The 22,763-nt window shown below is 43.2% G+C and overlaps 1 protein-coding gene across 10 annotated transcripts in view; it reads right to left on the bottom strand.

The window, feature by feature from the left end:
• PDE1C (phosphodiesterase 1C) overlaps positions 1 to 22,763 on the bottom strand; it is a 553,045-nt gene that overhangs the window by 6,023 nt on the left and 524,259 nt on the right. For 9 of the 10 annotated variants that reach the window (XM_069958459.1, XM_069958460.1, XM_069958462.1 and 6 more), the window contains one exon: positions 1,233 to 1,298. In XM_069958459.1, coding sequence (XP_069814560.1) covers positions 1,233 to 1,298 — 66 coding nt within the window. Of the gene's footprint in view, positions 1 to 1,232; positions 1,299 to 4,982; positions 8,269 to 22,763 lie in introns of those variants that run through there. The other variant, XM_069958466.1, reaches the window with a different exon arrangement.

Here is a 22,763-nt window from a genome sequence, read left to right as displayed (position 1 = left end):
CTCATGGATCTCTGCAGCATATCTATGCTGCAGAGATCTCTATGAGAGATCAAAGTGTATATACTAGAAGTCCCCCAGGGGGGCTTCTAGTATATGTGTAAAAAAAAAAAAAGTGTTGTTAATAGTAAAAAGCCCCCTCCCCTAATAAAAGTCTGAATCACCCCCCTTTTCCCAGGTTATTAATAAAAGTAAATAAATAAATAAACATGTTTGGTATTGCCGCGTGCGTAATCGCCCGAAATATTAATTAATCACATTCCTGATCTTGCATGGTAAACGGTGTCAGTGCAAAAAAATCCCAAAGTGCAAAATTGCGCATTTTTGGTCGCATTAAATCCAGAAAAATTTTAATAAAAAGCGATCAAAAGTCGTATATGCGCAATCAAGGTACCGATAGAAAGAACACATCATGGCGCAAAAAAATGACACCTGACACAGCCCCATAGACTAAAGGATAAAAGCGCTATAAGCCTGGGAACGGAGCGGTTTTAAGTGACGTATATTTGTTGACAATGGTTTGAATTTTTTACAGGCCATCAGATACAATATAAGTTATAGATGTTACACATCGTTTTAATCCTAACGAATTGAGGAACATGCATAACAAGTCAGTTTTACCCCAGGGCGAATGGCGTAAAAACACATTTCCCCCAAATAAACAAAATGTGTTTTTTTTTTCAATTTCACCACACTTTGAATTTTTTTCTGGTTTCGCAGTGTACTTTATGCAAAAATTTAGCCTGTCATTGCAAAGTACAATTAGTGACGCAAAAAATAAGGGCTCATGCGGGTTTCTAGGTGGAAAAATGCAAGTGCTATGGCCTTTTAAGCACAAGGAGGAAAAAACGAAAACGTAAAAATCGAAATTGGTTCTGTCCTTAAGGGGGTTAAAAAAAAAAAAATTAGCCTTTAAGAGGATCTTCAGAAAAAACACAGAAAAGCCCCAAATTCAGGTGTGCAAAACTTGTGGCATCATATAAGAAGACTGGAGGCTGTAATCACTACCAAAGATGCTCCAACTTAGCATTACTTAGTATTACTATAAATGACATAATGTTTTCACTTTGTCATTATAGGGTGACCAGCCCAGAAAGATGGAGGAAAACATGTTTGTTTGTTTGTTTTTTAAATCTTTTTATTTTAGCACAAGGATGCCATATAACAACATGTGAAAACTTCCTGAATGCACTGTGTATTACACCATTTTAACTTCACATAAATGAAAAACTTACCAGGTAATTTTAGCAGATATGGAGAATCAACAGTGCAGGAGGAATCATTAATTCGAGAGCCCAACCCTGTGGAAAAAATGCAAAAATATTCAGTTAAATAATATTCTGGTTTCTTTAAGTAATCAATTGTTTTTCTGGAAATAGTTATCTGAAACAATCTGAAAAACTACTATACTGCACTTTTTTATGACCTATCATTTGGGCACTGTACTGGAATGGGCACTCATAGTGATCTTATAGTCTAACTGTTGGCCTATGAAGCAAGGAGCCATTATTCCCCAGAGTAAGCCCCCTTCCTGCCATAACACCCTAGAAATATAGTACCTGTTATCTTAATGGAGAAAAAAACCCAGTCCACTTCACCAGACATGTAAAATATGTAAATGGAATATGATCAGTTCACCCTCACTAGCATTACATTTTATTCATTCATATGTACATAGTCTACTGCAATATGAAATTGGAATTATACAAAAGAAAGAGATTTGAATTAGAATCTTAAATATATAAAACACATACATAATTTACATTAGTTTGTAAGCAGCTTTATTTTGTGCTGTAAAGGCCAAAATGTGATGCGTTACTAAACCAAGCACATTCCAAATCAATGTTATGGCACAGGTCAAGAAACAGATCTGTCATCATTCCATTATACTTACCTTATCCTACAGATTGACTACTTACCAAGCTCTCATGAAGTTAATGCAGACCAGTACATGTCATAGGAAATCAAAGCTACTGCCTCATCATTCCTATCAGACAGTAGGTGTACATAACGGAAACTTCTTCAATTGCTGCAGATTTCACATACAATATCCTTATAGAGATATCCAAGCTTAGAAAAACATGTCTGCTTTCTTACAGTTTGGGTGTGGTTTGGTTTTGCAGGTGATTTTCATTGAAGTGAAATGAGCTGAATTTTAATATGGCACACATCCTGAGGACAGGGGTGGTGCCATTTTTCCAAGGAAGTAGCTGTGCTTTTTCTAATCCTAGTTAATCCCTTTTGTGTGATATGGATATAACCCCATGTGCAGTATTTATCAGTTCTAGTGTGAGCCTATCTTTACATTATGGAACCCTAATATTGTGCTTTCTGATGAGATATACAGTAATATAATAGCTTACTGTATATTAATATATATATATATATATATATATATATATATATTAACAATCTATCTAGAACACATTCATAACCTATAAAAATGCTTGTGCTAGCCGTATCCATATTCTGTACACTACTATACATGTGTGCAGTAAGTTGCAATATACCTTATACAAATTCTGTACTGGGCCACTTGGTGCCATAAGGTACAATTTTCCCCAAAAGGTTTCTCCAATGTCACAATGTTGCTACCTGCAGGGTTGGTTTAAGGGAAGTCACTTGGCAGTAATGGCATTCACCAGAACAACCTCTTATAAAGACTGGAAGGGAAATTTCAATCTTTCACAGGCATCGGTGACACTGCCACAAGATACTTACAAGATCTGCTCCCAGCTCTGTGTTGGCCTGCAGAGATGACGAAATGGCTTTATAACACTAGTGATGAGTTACATGCAGGTAATCCTTAGGGGGCTGAAAGAGAAACTATGGTATTGGTAAGTCCCTGGAAGGTGAGCTACCATTATCTATACCAAACTGAAGTAGATGGCATTACCTCAGTAGCATGGACCTGATGTGGGTCCTGTGGGGGGCTAGGGTCCTTCTACCTCGGGGCTAAGCTCTGTAAGCTCAGCTGGGACTTCAAGACACTCTACAAGGATTGCAAAGGTGAACTAACCTAATAATAAAGTTGTGCCTCGTGTAGTGGGCCTCATAATTTGATGTGAATGGTAAGGGGTGTTTTTCTTTCTTTTAAATATCACTGACACAAGAACACGTCAATACCGTTCTTATTTTTAGTCTGATTTCCTTTTGGTTCTAGCATCTGTTTGTCACAAAAGCTACTGGAGACCTCAGTCTCACCTCAAGATCTCACTTCGGCCCCAGCACAGATGCTGACAAACTCGCTTATCTGTTGCCTAGACCTTATCATGATATCTGCAAAAGTGCACTTTTCCTTAAAGGTGTTGTTCAGCGTTGGAAGAATATGGCCACTTCCTTCCAAAAAGATCATGACTCTTGTCTCCATTTCAGGTGTGGTTTCCAATTAAGCTCCATTCACTTTAATGGAGTTGCAAAACCCCACCCAAACAAGAGTGGTGCTGTCTCTGGATGAAAGGGCTCATGTTTTTTTTTAATGTTGGATAACTCCTTTAAGCACTCCTGGCACTTAACACACTAATTATGTGTAATTCTGTAATGTCTGATTGTTCAATTATTTCCCCCCTGAATTTGTTGGTGCTAAAGAAAACGCCAACAATTATTATTAGTATAATTATTATTGTTAATATTATTAGTGCAAAGTCCTACAGCATTTCCCAATTAACTTGAATAGAACTACAAGCACCATGGCCCTTTAAACAGCTGATTTGCAGGAGTGCCTAGAGTTGAGCTCCATCGATCTATTAGTGTTGAGCATCAGTTTTACAAATCTACATAACTGCTTTGACACAAATGAAAAATCCACCTCTTACAACTTAATCACCTCAATGTTATTGGAGGTGCATAACGCCAATAAACATTCTGGATTCTGTTTCTCTCTAAAAAAAAAAATTTATTTAGTCTATAAACAGATAAACATGTGAGTCTGGCATACATCACTAAATAATTTTTTCTGTGTTTTAATAGTTATAGACTTGATATCCACATTATTATAAATAGTTTTAGCTTAGACAGCCAGCTAGAAAAATATGTATTTACTTGTGTATGATCAGTGTAGTCATTGCTGACATTCAGTGGAGCCCGTACGTGGAAATATGCAAAGAATTTTTTAAATCAAGATTGATAGAACATTATGACACCTGCAGAAATCTTGGTGTTTTCTTTTAAAGGGGTAGTGCGGCGCTAAAAAAATATTCACAGAATAACACACATTACAAGGTTATACAACTTTGGGCTGGGTTCACACACTGTATATTTCAGGCAGTATTTGGTCCTCAAGTCAGGTCCTCATAGCAACCAAAACCAGGAGTGGATTGAAAACACAGAAAGGCTCTGTTCACACAATGTTGAAATTGAGTGGATGGCCGTCATATAACGGTAAATAACTGCCATTATTTCAATATAACAGCCGTTGTTTTAAAATAACAGCAAAAATTTGCCATTAAATGACGGCCATCCACTCAATTACAACATTATGTGAACATAGCCTTTCTGTGTTTTCAATCCACTCCTGGTTTTGGTTGCTATACAGCCTCACAAATACAGCCTCAAATATACATAGTGTGAACCCAGCCTTGTAATGTATGTTATGTCTGTGAATCACCCCCTTCCCGTGTCCCACCACCCCCGCCCGTGTACCCGGAAGTGTGTGGTTCATTGTAACATTACCTGATCCGTGTCAAGGACCATCCGCCATTTTGTGCCAAACATGCTGTGCATAACTGTGCTCAGCCAATCGCGGCTGAGCACAGTTGTGACGTGGCGGAGGGGGGGGGGCGGCGGTAGGGATTCAGCCGTGTGTCCGAAGATGACGTTTGGCACAAAATGGCGGACGGCCCTCGACTCAGATCAGGTAATGTATAATGCACTACACACTTCCGGGTACACGGGCGGGGGGGTGGGACACGGGAAGGGGACGATTTAACAGACATAACATACATTACAAAGTTGTATAACTTTGTAATCTGTGTTATTCTGTGAATAATTTTTTAGCGCCGCACTACCCCTTTAACATTACCCAGTCCAAGTACTGGAACCCAAACCAACACCTCATGGATCAGGAGTAATCATGATTCATCAGGTTTTTATTAGATCCAGCTGGATCTAGCTTAATGGTGATGACTCACCTGTGCAAGGTACCTGTGCAAGGTACTGTCCAAAAGTTTATTGAGGCTTCCCTGAACTGTTGGCATGTCCTCGGGATAGGACATCAATATCTGATTGGCAGCAGCAAATAACATACAATAACAAATACAAAAACAAACAGTACTCAACTAGTAATCCTCCTTGTCAATGTGTTTTGTCCAGGCTGTAACTGCTGATACCAGTCATTGGCTGTGGCAATCACATTGATTTACAGCATGTCATTGTTGCTTTATGTACTATAACATTTCCTGCTGCCAATTTAACGTTTTAAAGTCTTAAACAACTCTCAAGCCATGGGAAGTTAGGCAAGTAAAGAGAACAGGGCTTTAGTGATACTTGGCATGCGTAAACACAAAATAAATGAATAAATCAAATTTTCTAGCCTAATATAACAAAATATTTTGTAATATCCAACTCACATAACCATCCCTTAATAATTCTCTAATAAGGATTAAAATCATAATATGTCTAAGTTGTCTAATGTATTTTGTAAGCTTACAAATTACTCTTAACAAGTCACCTGGTTATGTAGTGAGTACAATTAAAGGGCTGTTCCAGGGAGCTCTCCACACTTCGACCACACACAATGTTGAATAGCTTCAAAATGTCTCCGCTATTTGACGTGATGATTGTGACTTAACCCCCACCACTACATCTCTGAAGGTTTACTTCGGAGAAATGGAATCTCAGGAAATGAGCGTCAGAGAGCAGAAGGCTTCAGCTTTACTCTGCTTGCCCAACACCCCATGTAAGATCCCATAGCACACTAACAAAATATTAGTATAAGAATGAAGCATATCTGTGCATCTGATTATAGATACAAATTTTTTTTTTTCCTTTGATTTTCTTTGATGGGGCTATCAGGTGTAGCTGGGTGGAGGCAATATTCCATGTTTTTTTTAAACAATAAATCTATCTATAATTCTAAAAAAATCTAAAACTAAATGCTAAGGGAGGAAATTATCAAAGTATGTGTGGCACTTTATCGTACAAAAGTTTTAAATTTACACACAAGCCTTGTTCTGTGCAAAAAATGTATCAATCTGCCTTAAACCAAAACTGTGTTATTTGCCCATAGCCAATCGAGGCTCAGCTTTCATGTTTTACGAGCTCTAGTATAAAGAAAGCTTAACTGTGTTTAGTTGCTGTGCGCAAATCAGACAGTTTTGGTTTCAGGCAGACTGATAAATCCAGGTCAATGGGTGTCTTTTTCTAATCCTCTAATCATTCATGCCATATTTACAATAAGTGGAGGAATATGGCTTCTAGCAAACTGACAAATTTACTACAGTGTCCACCAGAAATCACAAATGTTACCTAGAGTAGATTTCAATTAAGGCTATGTTTACACACACTAAAAATAAAAAAAAAGAAAGAAAAGAAAAATACATATTTTTACCTAAAAATTACAGCAGTACTTTAATAATGTGCACTCCTGAAGTAAATGGGAACTTGGGCAACAGTGCATACACCGTATAGAATAATGGTTTTGCAAGGCAAATGTAAACATGCTCTCACACAAGCCTTATTTTGCACTAAAACATATTAGTCTGCCTTAAACTAAAACTGTTATTTGCCCTTAGGCAATAGCAGGTGTAAATTTTTATCATGATTTACGCCTGCAAGCAGGTGTAAATAATGATAAAACTGGTGTGAGATGAGGCCATGCTTCCCGCCCGCCTTGCCGTCCCCCCAACCCTCACCCAGTAAAGCTAGTGTACGCCAGGCAGAAGGCAAGAATCTATGTCTTCTCCCTGGCATACGACAGAAACACAGCTTTGCTAAATCTATCCTTATAGAGTACAGGTATATGGACAGTCAAATATATTAAGAAGTGTGCCCCTCCTTAGTAGATCGTAGCCCAAAATAGTTTTTCTTACTCCACTCTGGTCGTTTAGTTAATTTTTGAGTTTTCAGCTACATAATAAGTAGATCTACGACTGAAAAGCTTCCTGAGGCTTGTAGTCAAACAATAGCTGAAAGGCCAGATTTTGCCTATACCTATGTTGATTGCTCATCTGCACCATTTACCAAATAGGCCCCACTGAAGGTCAGAGAACAGCAGCAGCAATTCTACATGCAGCAATGCCATTGAGTTACAACTTAATAAGTTTTCCACGCATATGCAAAAAATTTTTTCATAAATATTATTGTGCAATAAGGGCTACCCTCTTTATATTATTTCAAAGGAAAACAATTGTCATTCTTTGTAAGGAAGTGGTACAGCAAATTATGATAAATAGTAGAAGAAAATGTATAAAAATAATAAGCGCTAAAGCTAAGAACAGGTTTAGTCCATTTGATAACAGCTTTCTTATTCCAGCCATTTCTACAGTGCATTGGCGAAAGTATAAAGATGAGATGCAGGAAACAGCTTTTTCCCAGCATGCTGTGCCTTTAGTTATGAGACCAATATTTATGGAAGACTCTGAAATGTTAATCTGTAAATGATTAAATGAGACATTACATGGGCTGTTACTGAGTTGTTGTTTTTTTTTCCTTAGTTTTTTTTTTTTTTACTAAATACACATTATGAAAAAATAATAAATATAAGCCGTTGTTGATAAAATCAACTCCAACATATCTCTTGTACATTACTAATAAAACACTCAAATAGACAGTGTTGAAAGCTGTGAAGCACGTGTGAAGCCGTGGTGCAGAGCCTTGTATCTGTGAAGATCTTCTTTAAGTGCAAGATGATCATCCTTTCGTTTGGCTTAAACAAGCACATGCGCAAACACACTTTAGACTTCTTGGGCACATAAATTTACGCTTCCAAAATGAGGATGGTAGTGCAGGTTTCCAAATGTGTGAATATTCATTAAGTTCATCGAAGGGTTTCTGTGCCCCTACATATTGTAACGATCAATGCTTTACAATTCCCCCCATTAATTTTGCCTGTTGTGTAAAAAGCCAAGTCAGTTTATATTTCAAGAAAAAGGGAAAGCATAAAAAAATACACAAAAAACTAGTCTTCAACTGTAAAGGAGCCAGTGGATGCCTTGCTTATAAAGCTAATGCCTTGTATTTCCAAGAGATGTGTCTTTGTGGAAGTAGGAATAGAATGAAGAAGCACAGCTAAAATGATGCAATTTAATGGCATTTTCTTTTACTCTTCTTTATCTGGAAAATAAGAAGAAAAAAGGAGAGTCACTCGTGAGTCCTTTTCCCTAATGATCTTCATTCAGAAAGAAAGCTGCTGAAAAAAGAAACCATCATGGATATGAAAAAGCATTGATGTGTTTGGCTCTTTAGATTACCATGTAAAATACTGTTTATGATGATGATGATGATGGTGATAATGATGAGGTTAGTCCACAATAAGCATAGCAGCTTCTTGCTCGGGGATGTAATAAGCTCTCTTGGGGCCCATGGCAAAGGTATCAGATTACACTTTCTCCACACTTGGTCCTCGTCGTTCAGGATGATAGATGCCGGTTCAACAATGCAATCAGTTGGCAGTTATGAATCTTGACTCCCAATATAATTAAAGTAAACTTTATAATTGTGTGTATTATATAGAAATATCAATTCACATTATTGTATTACAGAACGGAGAATTTAAAGGGTCTCTAAATCACTATATGCTCTCCAGAGTACCTTCTAGCAGCAAAACCCAGCACTCAGGGTGACATTCAATACTGAATGGCTAGGGGAGGGTGGGGACAATGTGAATATATGCCACTGCAGCTTCACACAATGCCCACTGACCCAAACCAGCATGGTTCTACTGAGAGAAAATTGTGTAAAAATTATCTAATTGATCTCTTTGACTGTAGTGCTGGATGACGGTGGCGATGTGGATATTGCCTATCTGGACTGTAGTCTTCTATACAGTTCTATCTAAAGAGCTGATAGAAAAGTTAGCGAAAATTGGACTTATTTCCTGGATTAGCATTTCACTAAGACTAGATTTTAGAGGGATGTTGTTAATAGTGTATTCAGACCGGTTACAAGTGGTGGAAACAAGGTTCTGTTCTGTTTAACATGTTGACGTAGGAGAATTTTTGGTAGGTAAGATTTGTCTACACAATGGTGAAAGGTCTTAAAGGAGTATTACCATTCTCAAATAATATAGTTAAACTTATAGGGCTTGTCAAGTAAAATATTTTTGCAAGTACTTTAATGGGAAACGTTAATGAGCAGGAACGCACTGCAAAAATTGAAGTACAGTCATAAAGAGGTTAAATCACAAAATCACTTGGCTAGCTCATCTAGCCTCTCATGGAAACATGGCTGCAAGAGTCGGAAAGAGCCTCACCCACTGCTCTGACTTACACCTTACACCTTTCCCAGTCCCCTAGACCAAAATTAATCATGGTGGAGGAGTGGGTGTACTTCTCTCCCTAGACTGCTCTTTACAGGTCATTCCCCCTGTACCCTCCCTCTCATTTTCCTATGCACACCATATGACTCTTCCGGCCATGTTCCCTGAGAGTCGCAATTATCTATCGGACTCCTGGCTCTTCTCATAACTTTATTGATCACTACTCTACCTGGTTTTCTTACTTTCTATCTTCAAATATTCCTATTCTCATCATAGGCTATTTCAACATCCCCATTGACAACCCAATTTCCCTACCAGCTGCTCAGTTTCTTGCCCTAACCTCCTCCCTTGGCCACTCTCAGAATTCTAACTCTTCAACCCACAAGGGTGGGAATACCTTGGATCTGGTGTTCTCCAGACTTTTCCCAGACCTTACTAACACTTCCACCGTGCTCTCAGATCCCAACTTTGTCTCTTGTGCTCTAGATGTGCTGAAAGTCTGTGGAGGAAATCCAAGACAACGGCTGACCTCTTACATTACAAGTGTGTGCTCAGAAGCTACTACTCTGCTTTTCACTCTGCTAAGCAATCCTACTTCACCTCTCTCATATTTTCTCTATCCCATAACACAAACACCTATTTGATATCCTTAACTTTCTCAAACCCAAAGTGCAAGCACCCATTACTGGCCTCCCATTTCCTCCTCTTCCCTCTCAGCCTTTGAATCAGTGACAAAGGAAGAAGTCTCCAGACTCCTCTCCTCCTCTTGTCCCACCACCTGCCCTTGTGACCCTATTCCCTCACACCTTGTCCAGTCTCTCTCTCCTGCTCTCACTTCATACCTAACTAAAATCTTCAACCTCTCTCTTTCCTTTGGCATCTTTCCCTCAACTTTCAAACACTCTGTCATCACTTCATTACTGAAAAAACCTTCACTAGACCCATCCTGTAAATCGAACTATGGACCAGTCTCTAATCTCCCTTTTATCTCTAAACTTATCTCTAAAGTCTGGTCTATTCCCGCCTAACCCCCTATCTCTCTGAAAACTCTCTTCTTCATCCCCTTCTGCCTGGTTTCTGTTCTCTCCATTCTACAGAAATTGCCCTAACTAAAGTCTCCAATGATCTCCTCACCGCCAAATCTAAAGGTGACCACTCTCTGGTATCTGCAGCTTTTGACACTGTAGACCACCAGCTCCTCCTCTCCATGCTCCTCCTACCTCTCTGACCGTCCTTTTAGTGTATCATTTGCTGGCTCAAGCTAATCTTCTCATTCCCTTACAGTTCGGGTTCCCCAGGGATTAGTCCTGGACCCTCTCCTTTTCTCTCTTTATACTTTACTCGTTGAACAAATTATCAGCAAGTTTGGTTTTCAGTACCATCTCTATGCTGATGATACCCAGCTCTGTCTGTCAGCTGTCTCTAACATAATGTCCTCCCTTTATCTAAAACTTAATCTTACTTAAACTGAGCTTCTTGTATTCCCTTCCTCTGCTAACCATCCTCCACCTGCCATTCCCATCTCTGTCTATGGTGCCACCATAACCCCTACTGCCTTGGGGTTATGTTTAACTCTGATCTAGCCTTCACTCCCCATATCCAATATATTGTTCTTGTTACCTGCATCTAAAAAACATCTCTAAAATCCATCCCATCCTTACTGTTGAATCGGTTAAAACTCTCTGATTTATTCCCGTCTGGACTATTGCAATCCCTTACTAATCAGCCTTCCTGCCTCTAAACTCTCCCCTCTCCAGTCTATTCTTAATGCAGCAGCCAGGCTGGTATCTCTATCCAGCCGCTATACGGATGCATCCCCCCCTATGCCAGTCATTTTTTTGGCTCCCTATTAAGCAAAGGATACAATACAAACTCCTCCTACTCACCCACAAAGATCTCCAGAGTTCTGCAACTCCCTACATCTCCTCCTTCATCTCTTTTTACCGCCCTACCTGTGCTTTACGCTCTGCTAATGACCTATGCCTAATATCCTCCTTAATCCGTACCACTCACTCCTGTCTTCAGGGCTTTACCCGAGCTGCAGTAGTTCTATGGAATGCATTGCCTAATGCCCCTATTCCACAGGTTGTTTAAAGGAGCAAACGAGCTCTCTCAGCGCTCGTTTGCTCCTCGTTCCCCGCTCGCTGCCGCCGCTATTCAACGCGGCTGCAGCGAGCGGGTCAGTGCGGGAGGGGCGGCGGGGAGCTGCGGGGGGGCTGCCCGGGGGATCGCTGATCGTCCGGGCAGCCCATAGGATATAGCAGCGTCTGCTGCCGATGCTCCTATTCAACGGAGCGACGGCAGCAGATCGCTGCTATATCAGTCGCTTGTTTTTCAACATGTTGAAAAACAAGCGACTGCAACGATCAGCCGACATGAACGATGTCGGCTGATCGTTGCACTCTATTCCACCGGACAATTATCGTCCGTGGCGGCCGATATCGTCCGAATACGAACGATAATCGTTCCGTGGAATAGGGCCTTAAGAATGTCAGACTTACCACAAATTCCCAAAGCTTTAAAGATGCCCTCAAAACTCATCTTTTCAAGCAGACTTATCAGGTTCCCTAAACTGTCTCCCACACACACATATACACATACAAACACAAACATACACACGTGTACACACACGCCAAGCATTAAGCACTTACATCTGTAGCATGCAGGCATTGGTTGGTGACTGGTTCACCCACCTCTACCTGCACTGCCTTATTTATACAGATGTTCGGACCATAGTAACAAGAAAGCACTTTTACCCCTCTGCCTTCCGTCTCCAACCCTTTCCTCATAGTTTGTCAGCTCTTGCAAGCAGGGCCCTCATTTATCATGTATGGTTTGATAATTACATGTGTATCTCAATCAATTGAACATTTGTGTTTTGGAATAACATTGCTTAAACACCATTGTCTAAAAATGTGTTAAAATATACAGTAACAGCAAATCTATACAAAATTAAATAAAAGTGCAAAATAGCACACAGATATCTACTACAAAGCACTTACTAACACTTTAGTCTTATGTTTTCCATTAATAGTTCCTTTTTTGTTTGCCTAGCTATTCTCATCAGGTGCCTTTTTTTACCCAGCCTTCTAAAAATATGGTTCCCCTTCTAGTGTGCGTGCAGTACACTTGTTCTTGTGATTGGTGGGGGTCCCAGCACTTGGATCCACATGATGACTTATCGTTAGACAGGTGAAGTATTTATTTTGTGGAAAAACCCTTTAACTAAATTCAAGGAAGGTTAACCTATCTTTATAGATGGATAAACAAAATATTAATTATATACACATATTTAATAAAACTAGACCCATATGTGTTTATGTAGTATATGCAGATCTCCTCCCATTTAAAGGCTCTACATCGTGCTGTAACAGGCCTTTTACACGGGCCGATTAGCTTAAAAATGTCCGCCCATATGAACACTTGTTACCAATCAACAAAAATAAAATTGGAAAGCTCTCTAATAAAACATTTCACACGTTCCAATCGCCCTTTAAGAACCCTTTCGCCTCCCCTTGTATAGCAACCTTTGTCTCCCCAGTCAATTTAAGTGTCAATTTTATTTCAATTTAATTAAATTCAATTTAATTTTATTTATTTCAATTTGAATTCAATTTGAAGTTTATTTTTTATTTAATTGATTTCGAAATTTTAACCCCTTAAGGTCAATTTTCTTTTATGCTCTTTTGCTTTTTCCACTTTATGTTTAAAAGGCCATAGTGCATTTTTTCACCTAGAGACCCACATTAGCCCTTATTTTTTATGACACCAATTGTACTTTGCAATGACAGACTTTATTACAATACAATGTATTGCCGAGCCGGGATCAGCGCCATTGCAACGCTGAGGCCCGGCCCGGCCAGAAGAACGGATCTTCCCCCGATCAGGGGGAAGTCCGTCCAACTAGACTCCAGGGATGCGCTGAGCAGAGCATCTAAATGCAGCTGCCAGATGCTACAGCTGCATTTAGATGCTTAATTAGCCGACGCGGCAACGGGACCCGCATCGGCTAATAGAGCTGTAGCCGGGGGCGGCGCCGTTCAGGGAAAATTCAATTTAATTCAAAGTTTTACATTTTTTTTAATTCAATGTCTATTCAATTTGATTTTAATTTTTAAATTCTATATCAATTAGATTTCAAGTTTATTTATTCACTAAGCATTAGCAAAGCCATCATACCCCATATGATGCTGCGGCAGCAACGCTGAATAGAGGCCCTATCACTCTGGACTCCTAGGTTAAATTGGAGCCGGTTTTCAGGCAGCTCATCGTATGCCTCCAGCACTTCGTGCCCAACCAGGACCCAGTGACTTGGTATGATGGGCACCCAGTGACTTGGTATAATGTACAAAACCATCACCCAGTGACTTGTTATGCCCAGCCAGCACCCAATGGTTTAGTATAACGCACACACAGTCACTTAGTATAATGCCCAGCCAGCACCTAGTGACTTGGTATAATGCACAAAACCAGCACCCAGTAACTTGCTATAATGCACAGAACCAGCACCTAGTGACTTGTTATGCCCATTCAGCACCCATTGACCTGGTACAATGCCCAGCCAGCACCCAATGACTTGCTATAATGCACAAAATCAAGCACCCAATGACTTGGTATAATGCACACCCACTGATTTGGTATAATGCCCAGCCAGCACCCAGTGACTTGCTATAAGTCACAAAAGTAAGCACCCAGTGACTCGGTATAATGAACAAAACCAGCACCCAGTTACTTGGTATACTGGACACTGGCTTCCTAATTGCAACTGAAAACCACCCACAATCCACCCTGCTATCCTCTCTTCTCTGTCCCTATCTCTCTGTATTTCTGCACTGCTCTGCTCTAACTGCCTGCTGCAACCTACTCTCCACTATACCCAGCCAACTGCTCGTCTCAAGAAGAAAATCACCCTATATATAGGGGGAGACGCTGACATCACAGTGGGCATTGCAGGTGATTGGACAGGGCGCAAGGGATTATGTCACTTGCTCCCAAGTGACAGTAATGAAAACCAGTGCTTCTCAATTCCAGTCCTCAGGCCTCACCAACAGGTCATGGTTTGACAAAATCCCATACAGAGAACACCTGTGAAAATACCTGGTGCACTGAGTATAATTATATTACCTGTGAAATACTAAGGAAATCCTCAAAACATGGCCTGTTGGTGAGGCCTGAGGACTGGAATTGAGAAGCACTGATGTAAACTAACATTTGCGTCCAGCATTTTGGCCACAAATATGGTAACGAATCACTGTGAATTTGCTTTGCAGAACAAAGCTGATTCGTCAGATTTGCTTTGCTCATCTCTAGTCCCTGGTATTGTCTAGAGTGGAGTCAGTTAAATAACTACCTGTTCCTGGATGCCATGCTCGTGCTCCCTGAACGCTGACCTCTCTTCCAGTCCCATAGTGACTTCTTTCCAGAGTGCCAAGCGTGTTTATTGGGTGGTGGCAGTAATTGTCAAGGGGATGTAGGACGTCAACGTCTCAAACTCCATCAAACTACTTCCAACCCCTGAATAACAAAGTATTCAACCCCTTCCATTCCCAGTGACCCCCTATCCCCCCAATTAGGTTACATCCATGGCCTGTCCCATTTATCGAGGCACCAGTAGTGGCACGATCCTCCACATAAATGATTTATTCCAGTCTCCTTCCCTCCCACAGGTTCGTTCATGTTGATCCCAACCGGATTAAAGGAAGGTTGCAGCTCCCTGCAACACCTACTGGGCACTAGCCCTGAATACAAGCCAGGTGGGGATTGTTGACTGCATCCTGCAAAGTTCCAGCTCCACGGCAGCTAGTAGCCAATCTTGTAGTCATTATAAGCGTTGTTTCTGAGTAGTACCACTACTGTTCCATGGCAAGGGCAGAATGTGTCTTCATCCCCGTCTCTTGTGTTGTCTCAGATACATATACAGGGGAGCTACTAGGCACAGCATGTTTCTGTTATTTACACATAGCAGGAGCTGTATACAGGAGACAAGCAGAAGGCTCAGCATGCTGACGGTGGAAGAAAATCAGCTGCTTCTCTGCAGCCAGGTTTAGGCAGCAAAAACAATAAGCAAGCATTTTCGTGTGAATGCACACTAAATAAGGAGGGGTAACCTGCCTGTCAGCAACAGATTGCTGCTGGTAGTAGCTTTAGAAGGACAACTATCACAGGTTATATATCTGAGATATATACCCTATCATGAACCCTTCCTATAGCCTTACACCACTCAGAAACCATGAGAGCTGTGTGACAGAGTGTCTGGAGAAATTGTAGATGGGGTGTATATATGCCCAAGATTTATCATGTCTGTGATATAAAAAAGCAACCAGGAAAATAGTGTCCAGAGATCTGTGGCTTCTGCAGATCAGGTTTGAACAAAACTAATTATCAGGGCCTGTGTTGCTGGAGTGGGGAGTGAGGGTGGGCCCCACTCCATACAGACAGTCCGGGTCTTGGGCTGTCTGGTTAATCAGTCAGTCCTCAGGTGTGCAAGTCTTATAAAAGGCCAGGAGTGCAGACACACCTTGGCTCTCAGCCTGGGAACAGGTCATCTGCTAAGAACCTGTGAGAGCCATACAAGTGGTACGTACAACTTCTGTTATGTGTGGTGACTGGTATTAGGCTGGCACCTTGTTAGTGAGGTATCCTGCTGTTTAGTTAGTGCCGGACAGGCATAGGATTTTGTTTGTGTTGATTTATTTCTGTACCACTATCTCTAAATAAAACTGGCTGAGGTCAGTTGTACGAACTCCAGTGTTCTATCTGTGCCTGCCAGAGTGTGCCCCGTCTACTCAGGAGACGACTACCCCGCTACCTAATCCCTTACAGCTGTTAAAACCTCTCACAATTATTCTTTCATGAACCATTGTGTGACATCTAACTACCATCCTGATATCACAAAAAACAAAGAACAGTTATCAGTCACCATTTGTTTAGGTCATAGGGCATGAATGTTACTATTCACTGCAACAAGTGGCAGTGAATAAAAACCCCACTGCTATGGTAACAAAGAGGGACATCTCCTCTTTGAGAAACATAGTCATGGGGATTTGTTCCTGAACAGTGGCGTCGCTAGGCTTAATTATTCGGGGCCCAAGCCCCGAATGATTTTAGCCTAGTCCCGAAAGTCCTTTTGATCCCGCCAGCGCCAAAATAACAGAGGCCCCAGGCTGCTGTTACTTCAGCGCTGGCGGGCCACGGGAGCGGGATCGGACGGCACCACTTCTAGATGCCTCGTGACATCACCCCGCTTTTTATTGGATGGAGGGCCACAGTGGATGCTGCACGCTCTGGCCCGCCTTTCTCCTGCGCTCCAGGGACGTCACAGCCAGCTGTAGCGGCGCCAAGCTTCTCCTCCACCTCAGGCTGCAGCACGGGGGTTAGTATTGTAACCCTCGGGGGAGGGGGGGGTTACTGTGTGTGTTTGGGGTGGGGGGATTGCGGTCTGCTAGAATATTGTGTGTGTGATATCAGGTGAGGGAGTGTGTGGGGAATAGTATTGGCGCCCGGGGGGCTGGCAGTGTGTGGGGATGGTGACCAGATAGTACTCTGTGTGTGTATGGGGGGCTTAGATGGGGGTAGTAGTGCGTGTATGGGGGGCTCAGATGGGGGTAGTAGTGTGTGTATGGGGGGCTTAGATGGGGGTAGTAGTGTGTGTGTATGGGGGCTCAGATGGGGGTAGTAGTGTGTATGGGGGGCTCAGATGGGGGTAGTAGTGTGTGTATGGGGGCTTAGATGGGGTAGTAGTGTGTGTGTATGGGGGGCTCAGATGGGGGTAGTAGTGTGTGTATGAGGGGCTCAGATGGAGGTATTAGTGTGTGTGTGTGTATGGGGGCTCAGATGGGGGTAGTAGTGTGTGTATGGGGGGGCAGATGGAGGTAGTAGTGTGTATGGGGGGGTCAGGTGGGGGTGGTAGTGTGTGTATGGGGGGGTCAGGTAGGGGTAGTAGTGTGTGTATGGGGGTCAGGTGGGGGTAGTAGTGTGTGTATGGGGGTCAGGTGGGGGTAGTAGTGTGTGTATGGGGGGTCAGGTGGGGGTAGTAGTGTGTGTATGGAGGGGTAAGGTGGGGGAAGTAGTGTGTGTATGGGGGGTCAGGTGGGGGCAGTAGTGTGTGTATGGGGGGGACAGGTGGGGGTAGTAGTGTGTGTATGGGGGGTCAGGTGGGGGTAGTGTGTGTGTGTGTGTGTGTGTGTGTAGGGGGGGGGGTCAGGTGGAATAGTGTGTGTAGGGGGCAGGTTTATTGTAGGCAGAGGGGGGAACTTTATTACTATTGTGGGTACAGTAGGTGCTATATTACTATATAGGGGGCACAGCAGTGGGGGCATTTTTACTATGGGGTACACAGCAGGGGGCATTATTACTATATTTGGGTGCACAGCAGGGACATTATTACTATATGGAAGCACAGCAGGAGACATTAATACTATATGAGGGGCACAGCAGGAGGCATTATTACTATATGAGGGGCACAGCAGGAGGCATTATTACTATATGAGGGGCACAGCAAGAGGCATTATTACTATATGAGGGACACAGCAGGAGGCATTATTACTATATGAGGGGCACAGCAGGAGACATTACTACTATATGAGGGGCACAGCAGAAGGCATTATTACTATATGAGGGGCACAGCAGGAGGCATTAATACTATATGAGGGGCAAAGCAGGAGGCATTATTACTATATGGGAGCATAGAAGGGGCATTATTACTATATGGAGGGCACAGTAGGAGACATTATTACTATATGGGGGGCACAGCAGGCGACATTATTACTATATGAGAGCACAGCAGGGGACATTATTACTATATGTGGGTACAGCAGGAGACATTATTACTATATGGGAGCATAGCAGGGGACATTATTACTATATGGAGGCACAGTAGGGGCATTTAACAATGTGGGATGGCACAGCAGGGACATTATTACTATATGGAGGCACAGCAGGAGACATTAATACTATATGAGGGGCACAGCAGGAGGCATTATTATTATATGAGGGGCACAGCAGAAGGCATTATTACTATATGAGGGGCACAGCAGGAGGCATTATTACTATATGAGGGGCACAGCAGGAGGCATTATTACTATATGAGGGGCACAGCAGGAGACATTACTACTATATGAGGGGCACAGCAGAAGGCATTATTACTATATGAGGGGCATAGCAGGAGGCATTATTACTATATGAGGTGCACAGCAGGAGGCATTATTACTACATGGGAGCATAGCAGGGGACATTATTACTATATGGAGGGCACAGTAGGAGACATTATTACTATATGGAGGCACAGTAGGGGCATTTAACAATGTGGGATGGCACAGCAGGGAGCATTATTACTATATTTGGTGCACAGCAGGGGATATTCTATACGGGAATAATGCACAGCGGGGGTATTCTATATGGGGATGCTGCACAGCAGGGGGGGGTATTCTATATGGGAATGCTGCACATCAGGGGTGTTATTCTATATGGGAATGCTGCACAGCAGGGGGGTATTCTATACAGGGAGGATGCTGAGAAGGGGGGCTATACTATTTGGAGGCACAGTTGAGGCTTATAATTTATGCAGACACAGAGGGAAGGGGGGGGCTAAAACTATGTGGGGGTAGAGAGAAGGCCTATACTATATGAGCACAGATAGGGTATATTGCACAGAGAAGACCTAATTACTGTGTGTGCTGGAGCAAGGAGCCTAAAATGTTTTCCTGGCAGATTCTTAAGAGAAGGGGGCTATGGCTTGGGCTAAATGGAGAAGAAAGAGAAAAGTGAGTGAATCTGATCAGAGAAGACGTCAACTGTAAGTCACAATTTCAAATACTAGCCTATGTGATCATATGTTTAAAAAAATAATAATACACACACACATTTTTATATATATATATATATATATATATATATATATATATATATATATATAGTGTGTGTGACGTCACTGCAGAAGTCAGTCAGGGGGGCCCGTGCCCCAGATGTTTTAAGACCCTAGCAACGCCCCTGTTCCTGAATAATACTGTTTATGAGGGTAATAGGTTGCATGGTGCACTTTGTTGAGGCATTGAGTTGCTGTGGATAATCTATGCCTGTGTTGGAAATGGTTTAATTGGTCTACACCAGGGGTACTCAACAACTTTTAGTGAAGGTCCACTTAACGGGGTCTATTGTCAGGTGAAGGTCCGAGCTGAACATCAGTAGGAAACGTGTTTTGTTACTTTGTCACAAACGTTCAACTATTTATATACAGAATTGCTGCTTATTAGCGGGAAAATTGGCATTTTTTTCTCTCTCACCAGGCCTTTGATATTAGGTACAAAGAGGGTGACTGCCCTGGTAGTATATAGCCCCCCTGTTGCTCCCCCAGTAGTGTATAGCCCCCCCTGTGCGCTCTCCTTCAGTAGTATATAGCCCCCTGTTGCTTCCCCAGTAGTATATAGCCCCCCTGTGCGCTCTCCCCCTGTAGTATATAGCCCCCTGTGAGCTCCCCCCAGTAGTATATAGCCTCCCCGTGCGCTCGCCCCCTGTGAGCTCCCCCCAGTAGTATATAGCCCCCCTGTGCGCTATCCCCCTGTAGTATATAGCCCCCTGTGCGCTGTCCCCCAGTAGTATATAGCCCCCTGTGCGCACCCCCCAGTAGTATATAGTCCCCTGTGAGGTCCCCCCTGTAGTATATAGTCCACCTGTGCGCTCCCCCCAGTAGTATATAGCCCCCTCAGTAGTATATAGCCCCCTGTGAGGTCCCCCCTGTAGTATATAGCCCCCTGTGCGCTCCCCCCAGTAGTATATAGCCCCCTCAGTAGTATATAGCCCCCTGTGAGTTCCCCCCTGTAGTATATAGCCCCCTGTGTGCTCCCCCCAGTAGTATATAGCCCCCTCAGTAGTATATAGCCCCCTGTGAGGTCCCCCCTGTAGTATATAGTCCACCTGTGCGCTCCCCCCAGTAGTATATAGCCCCCTCAGTAGTATATAGCCCCCTGTGAGGTCCCCCCTGTAGTATATAGCCCCCTGTGCGCTCCCCCCAGTAGTATATAGCCCCCTCAGTAGTATATAGCCCCCTGTGAGGTCCCCCCTGTAGTATATAGCCCCCTGTGCGCTCCCCCCAGTAGTATATAGCCCCCTCAGTAGTATATAGCCCCCTGTGAGGTCCCCCCTGTAGTATATAGTCCACCTGTGCGCTCTCCCCTTGTAGATGCCCCCCAGACAGAAAAAAAAAAATAACAAAAACAACTCACCTAGCACCTCGTTCCCCGCTGCGGCTGTCTTCGTCTCTTCCCGTCGGTCCGGCCCCCGGCTGATACGCGCTCTGTAGGGATGTCCCGGGGATTCCCCAGCAGAGCGCGCATCAGTAACGTCAGCGTACGCCGCCGGCCTGCACTTCCGGGAAGGACAGGCCGGCAGCGTACACTGAGGTCTGTGGTGCGCGCTCTGCTGGGGAATCCCCGGGACATCCCTACAGAGCGCGTATCAGACGGGGGCCGGACCGACACTGCCCCCAGCCCCACAGGCGTACTGACATCTAAGGACAGTACACCTATGGGGCAGGAGGCAGTGCGGTGGGGAGCGGGACGGACCGGATCCGGGGCGGTAAGGAGGTCTGACCAGGGGTCCGGACAGCTGGCCTCCGCGGTCCGGGTTCGGACCGCGGTCCGCCAGTTGAGGACCTCTGGTCTACACTATGGGCACTAAATCTGAAGATGGGGATTTTTAAATATATGCAAATTTACTGTTTATTTCCTAGAGGATTTTCATAATATTGGGGGTGTAAAGGGAGGACATTGCTATTGTTTAAAAAATAAATAAATACTTATGTTGGGCAGATTTTTTTTTTATGAGGACTTGGACTTTTCTTACAGAGATACATACACATGCCCCTGTTTGCTGACTGTTGGCTGATGCCTCAGTCCTTAACCTCTTAAGGACATAGGACGTACCGGTACGTCCTATGTCCTCACTTGCACTTCAAAGCGGGGCCGCGCGGCGGCCCCGCTTTGAAGTGCCGCGATCCCGGGTGCCGCGTGTAGCCCGGGACCGCCGCTATTAGCGGGCACGGTCTGATCGCCGTGCCCGCTAATTAGCTAATCGGAGGCAGCTGTCAAAGTTGACAGCTGCCTCCGATTACCGGAGGCAACGTTTCCCTGGTGTCTAGTGGGGGAGATCGCTCCTCCGGGACCTTGTCCCGGAGGAGCGATCTCCGTTACTGATGCCGGCCGGGGACGCGTCCAAGATGGCGCCGTCCTCGGCTCGGCACTCGTTTACTTCCGGCTGCAGCAGCCGAAAGCAAACGAGTGCCGATCTCATGGATCTCTGCAGCATATCTATGCTGCAGAGATCTCAATGAGAGATCCAAGTGTATATACTAGAAGTCCCCCAGGGGGGCTTCTAGTATATGTGTAAAAAAAAAAAAAAAAGTGTTGTTAATAGTAAAAAGCCCCCTCCCCTAATAAAAGTCTGAATCACCCCCCTTTTCCCAGGTTTTAAATAAAAGTAAACAAATAAATAAATAAATAAACATGTTTGGTATCGCCGCGTGCGTAATCGCCCGAACTATCAATTAATCACATTCCTGATCTCGTACGGTAAACGGCGTCAGCGCAAAAAAATCCCAAAGTGCAAAATTGCGCATTTTTGGTCGCATCAAATCCAGAAAAAATGTAATAAAAAGCGATCAAAAAGACGTATATGGGCAATCAAGGTACCGATAGAAAGATCACATCATGGCGCAAAAAATGACACCTCGCACAGCCCCATAGACCAAAGGATAAAAGCGCTATAAGCCTGGGAATGGAGCGATTTTAAGGAACGTATATTGGTTAACAACGGTTTGAATTTTTTACAGGCCATCAGATACAATATAAGTTATACATGTTATATATCGTTTTAATCGTAACGACTTGAGGAACATGCATAACAAGTCAGTTTTACCCCAGGGTGAATGGCGTAAAAACACATTTCCCCCAAATAAAAGAAATGCGTTTTTTTTTTTTCAATTTCACCACACTTCGAATTTTTTTCTGGTTTCGCAGTGTACTTTATGCAAAAATTCAGCCTGTAATTGCAAAGTACAATTAGTGACGCAAAAAATAAGGGGTCATGTGGGTTTCTAGGTGGAAAAATGCAAGTGCTATGACCTTTTAAACACAAGGAGGAAAAACCGAAAACGTAAAAACGAAAATGGGCCATGTCCTTAAAGGGTTAAAGAAGCAGTTCAGTTTTTTTTTTTGGGCCCCCCCCCGGGTAGCCGCTGTCATGTATACTTACAGAAGATGATCGGTATCCCGCGGCGTAGCTCCGGTCCTTTCCCGCGGTGCTGTTCAAATCGGGCGCGCGCTCACTTCCGCCGGCGCTGTGACTCCTCTTCTCGGCA

This window comes from Dendropsophus ebraccatus, chromosome 2 (assembly GCF_027789765.1).
Source record: "Dendropsophus ebraccatus isolate aDenEbr1 chromosome 2, aDenEbr1.pat, whole genome shotgun sequence".
NCBI lineage: Eukaryota > Metazoa > Chordata > Amphibia > Anura > Hylidae > Dendropsophus > Dendropsophus ebraccatus.
The sequence above is the reverse complement of the archived record's forward strand: the minus strand, read 5'-3'. Positions and strand labels throughout refer to the sequence as shown.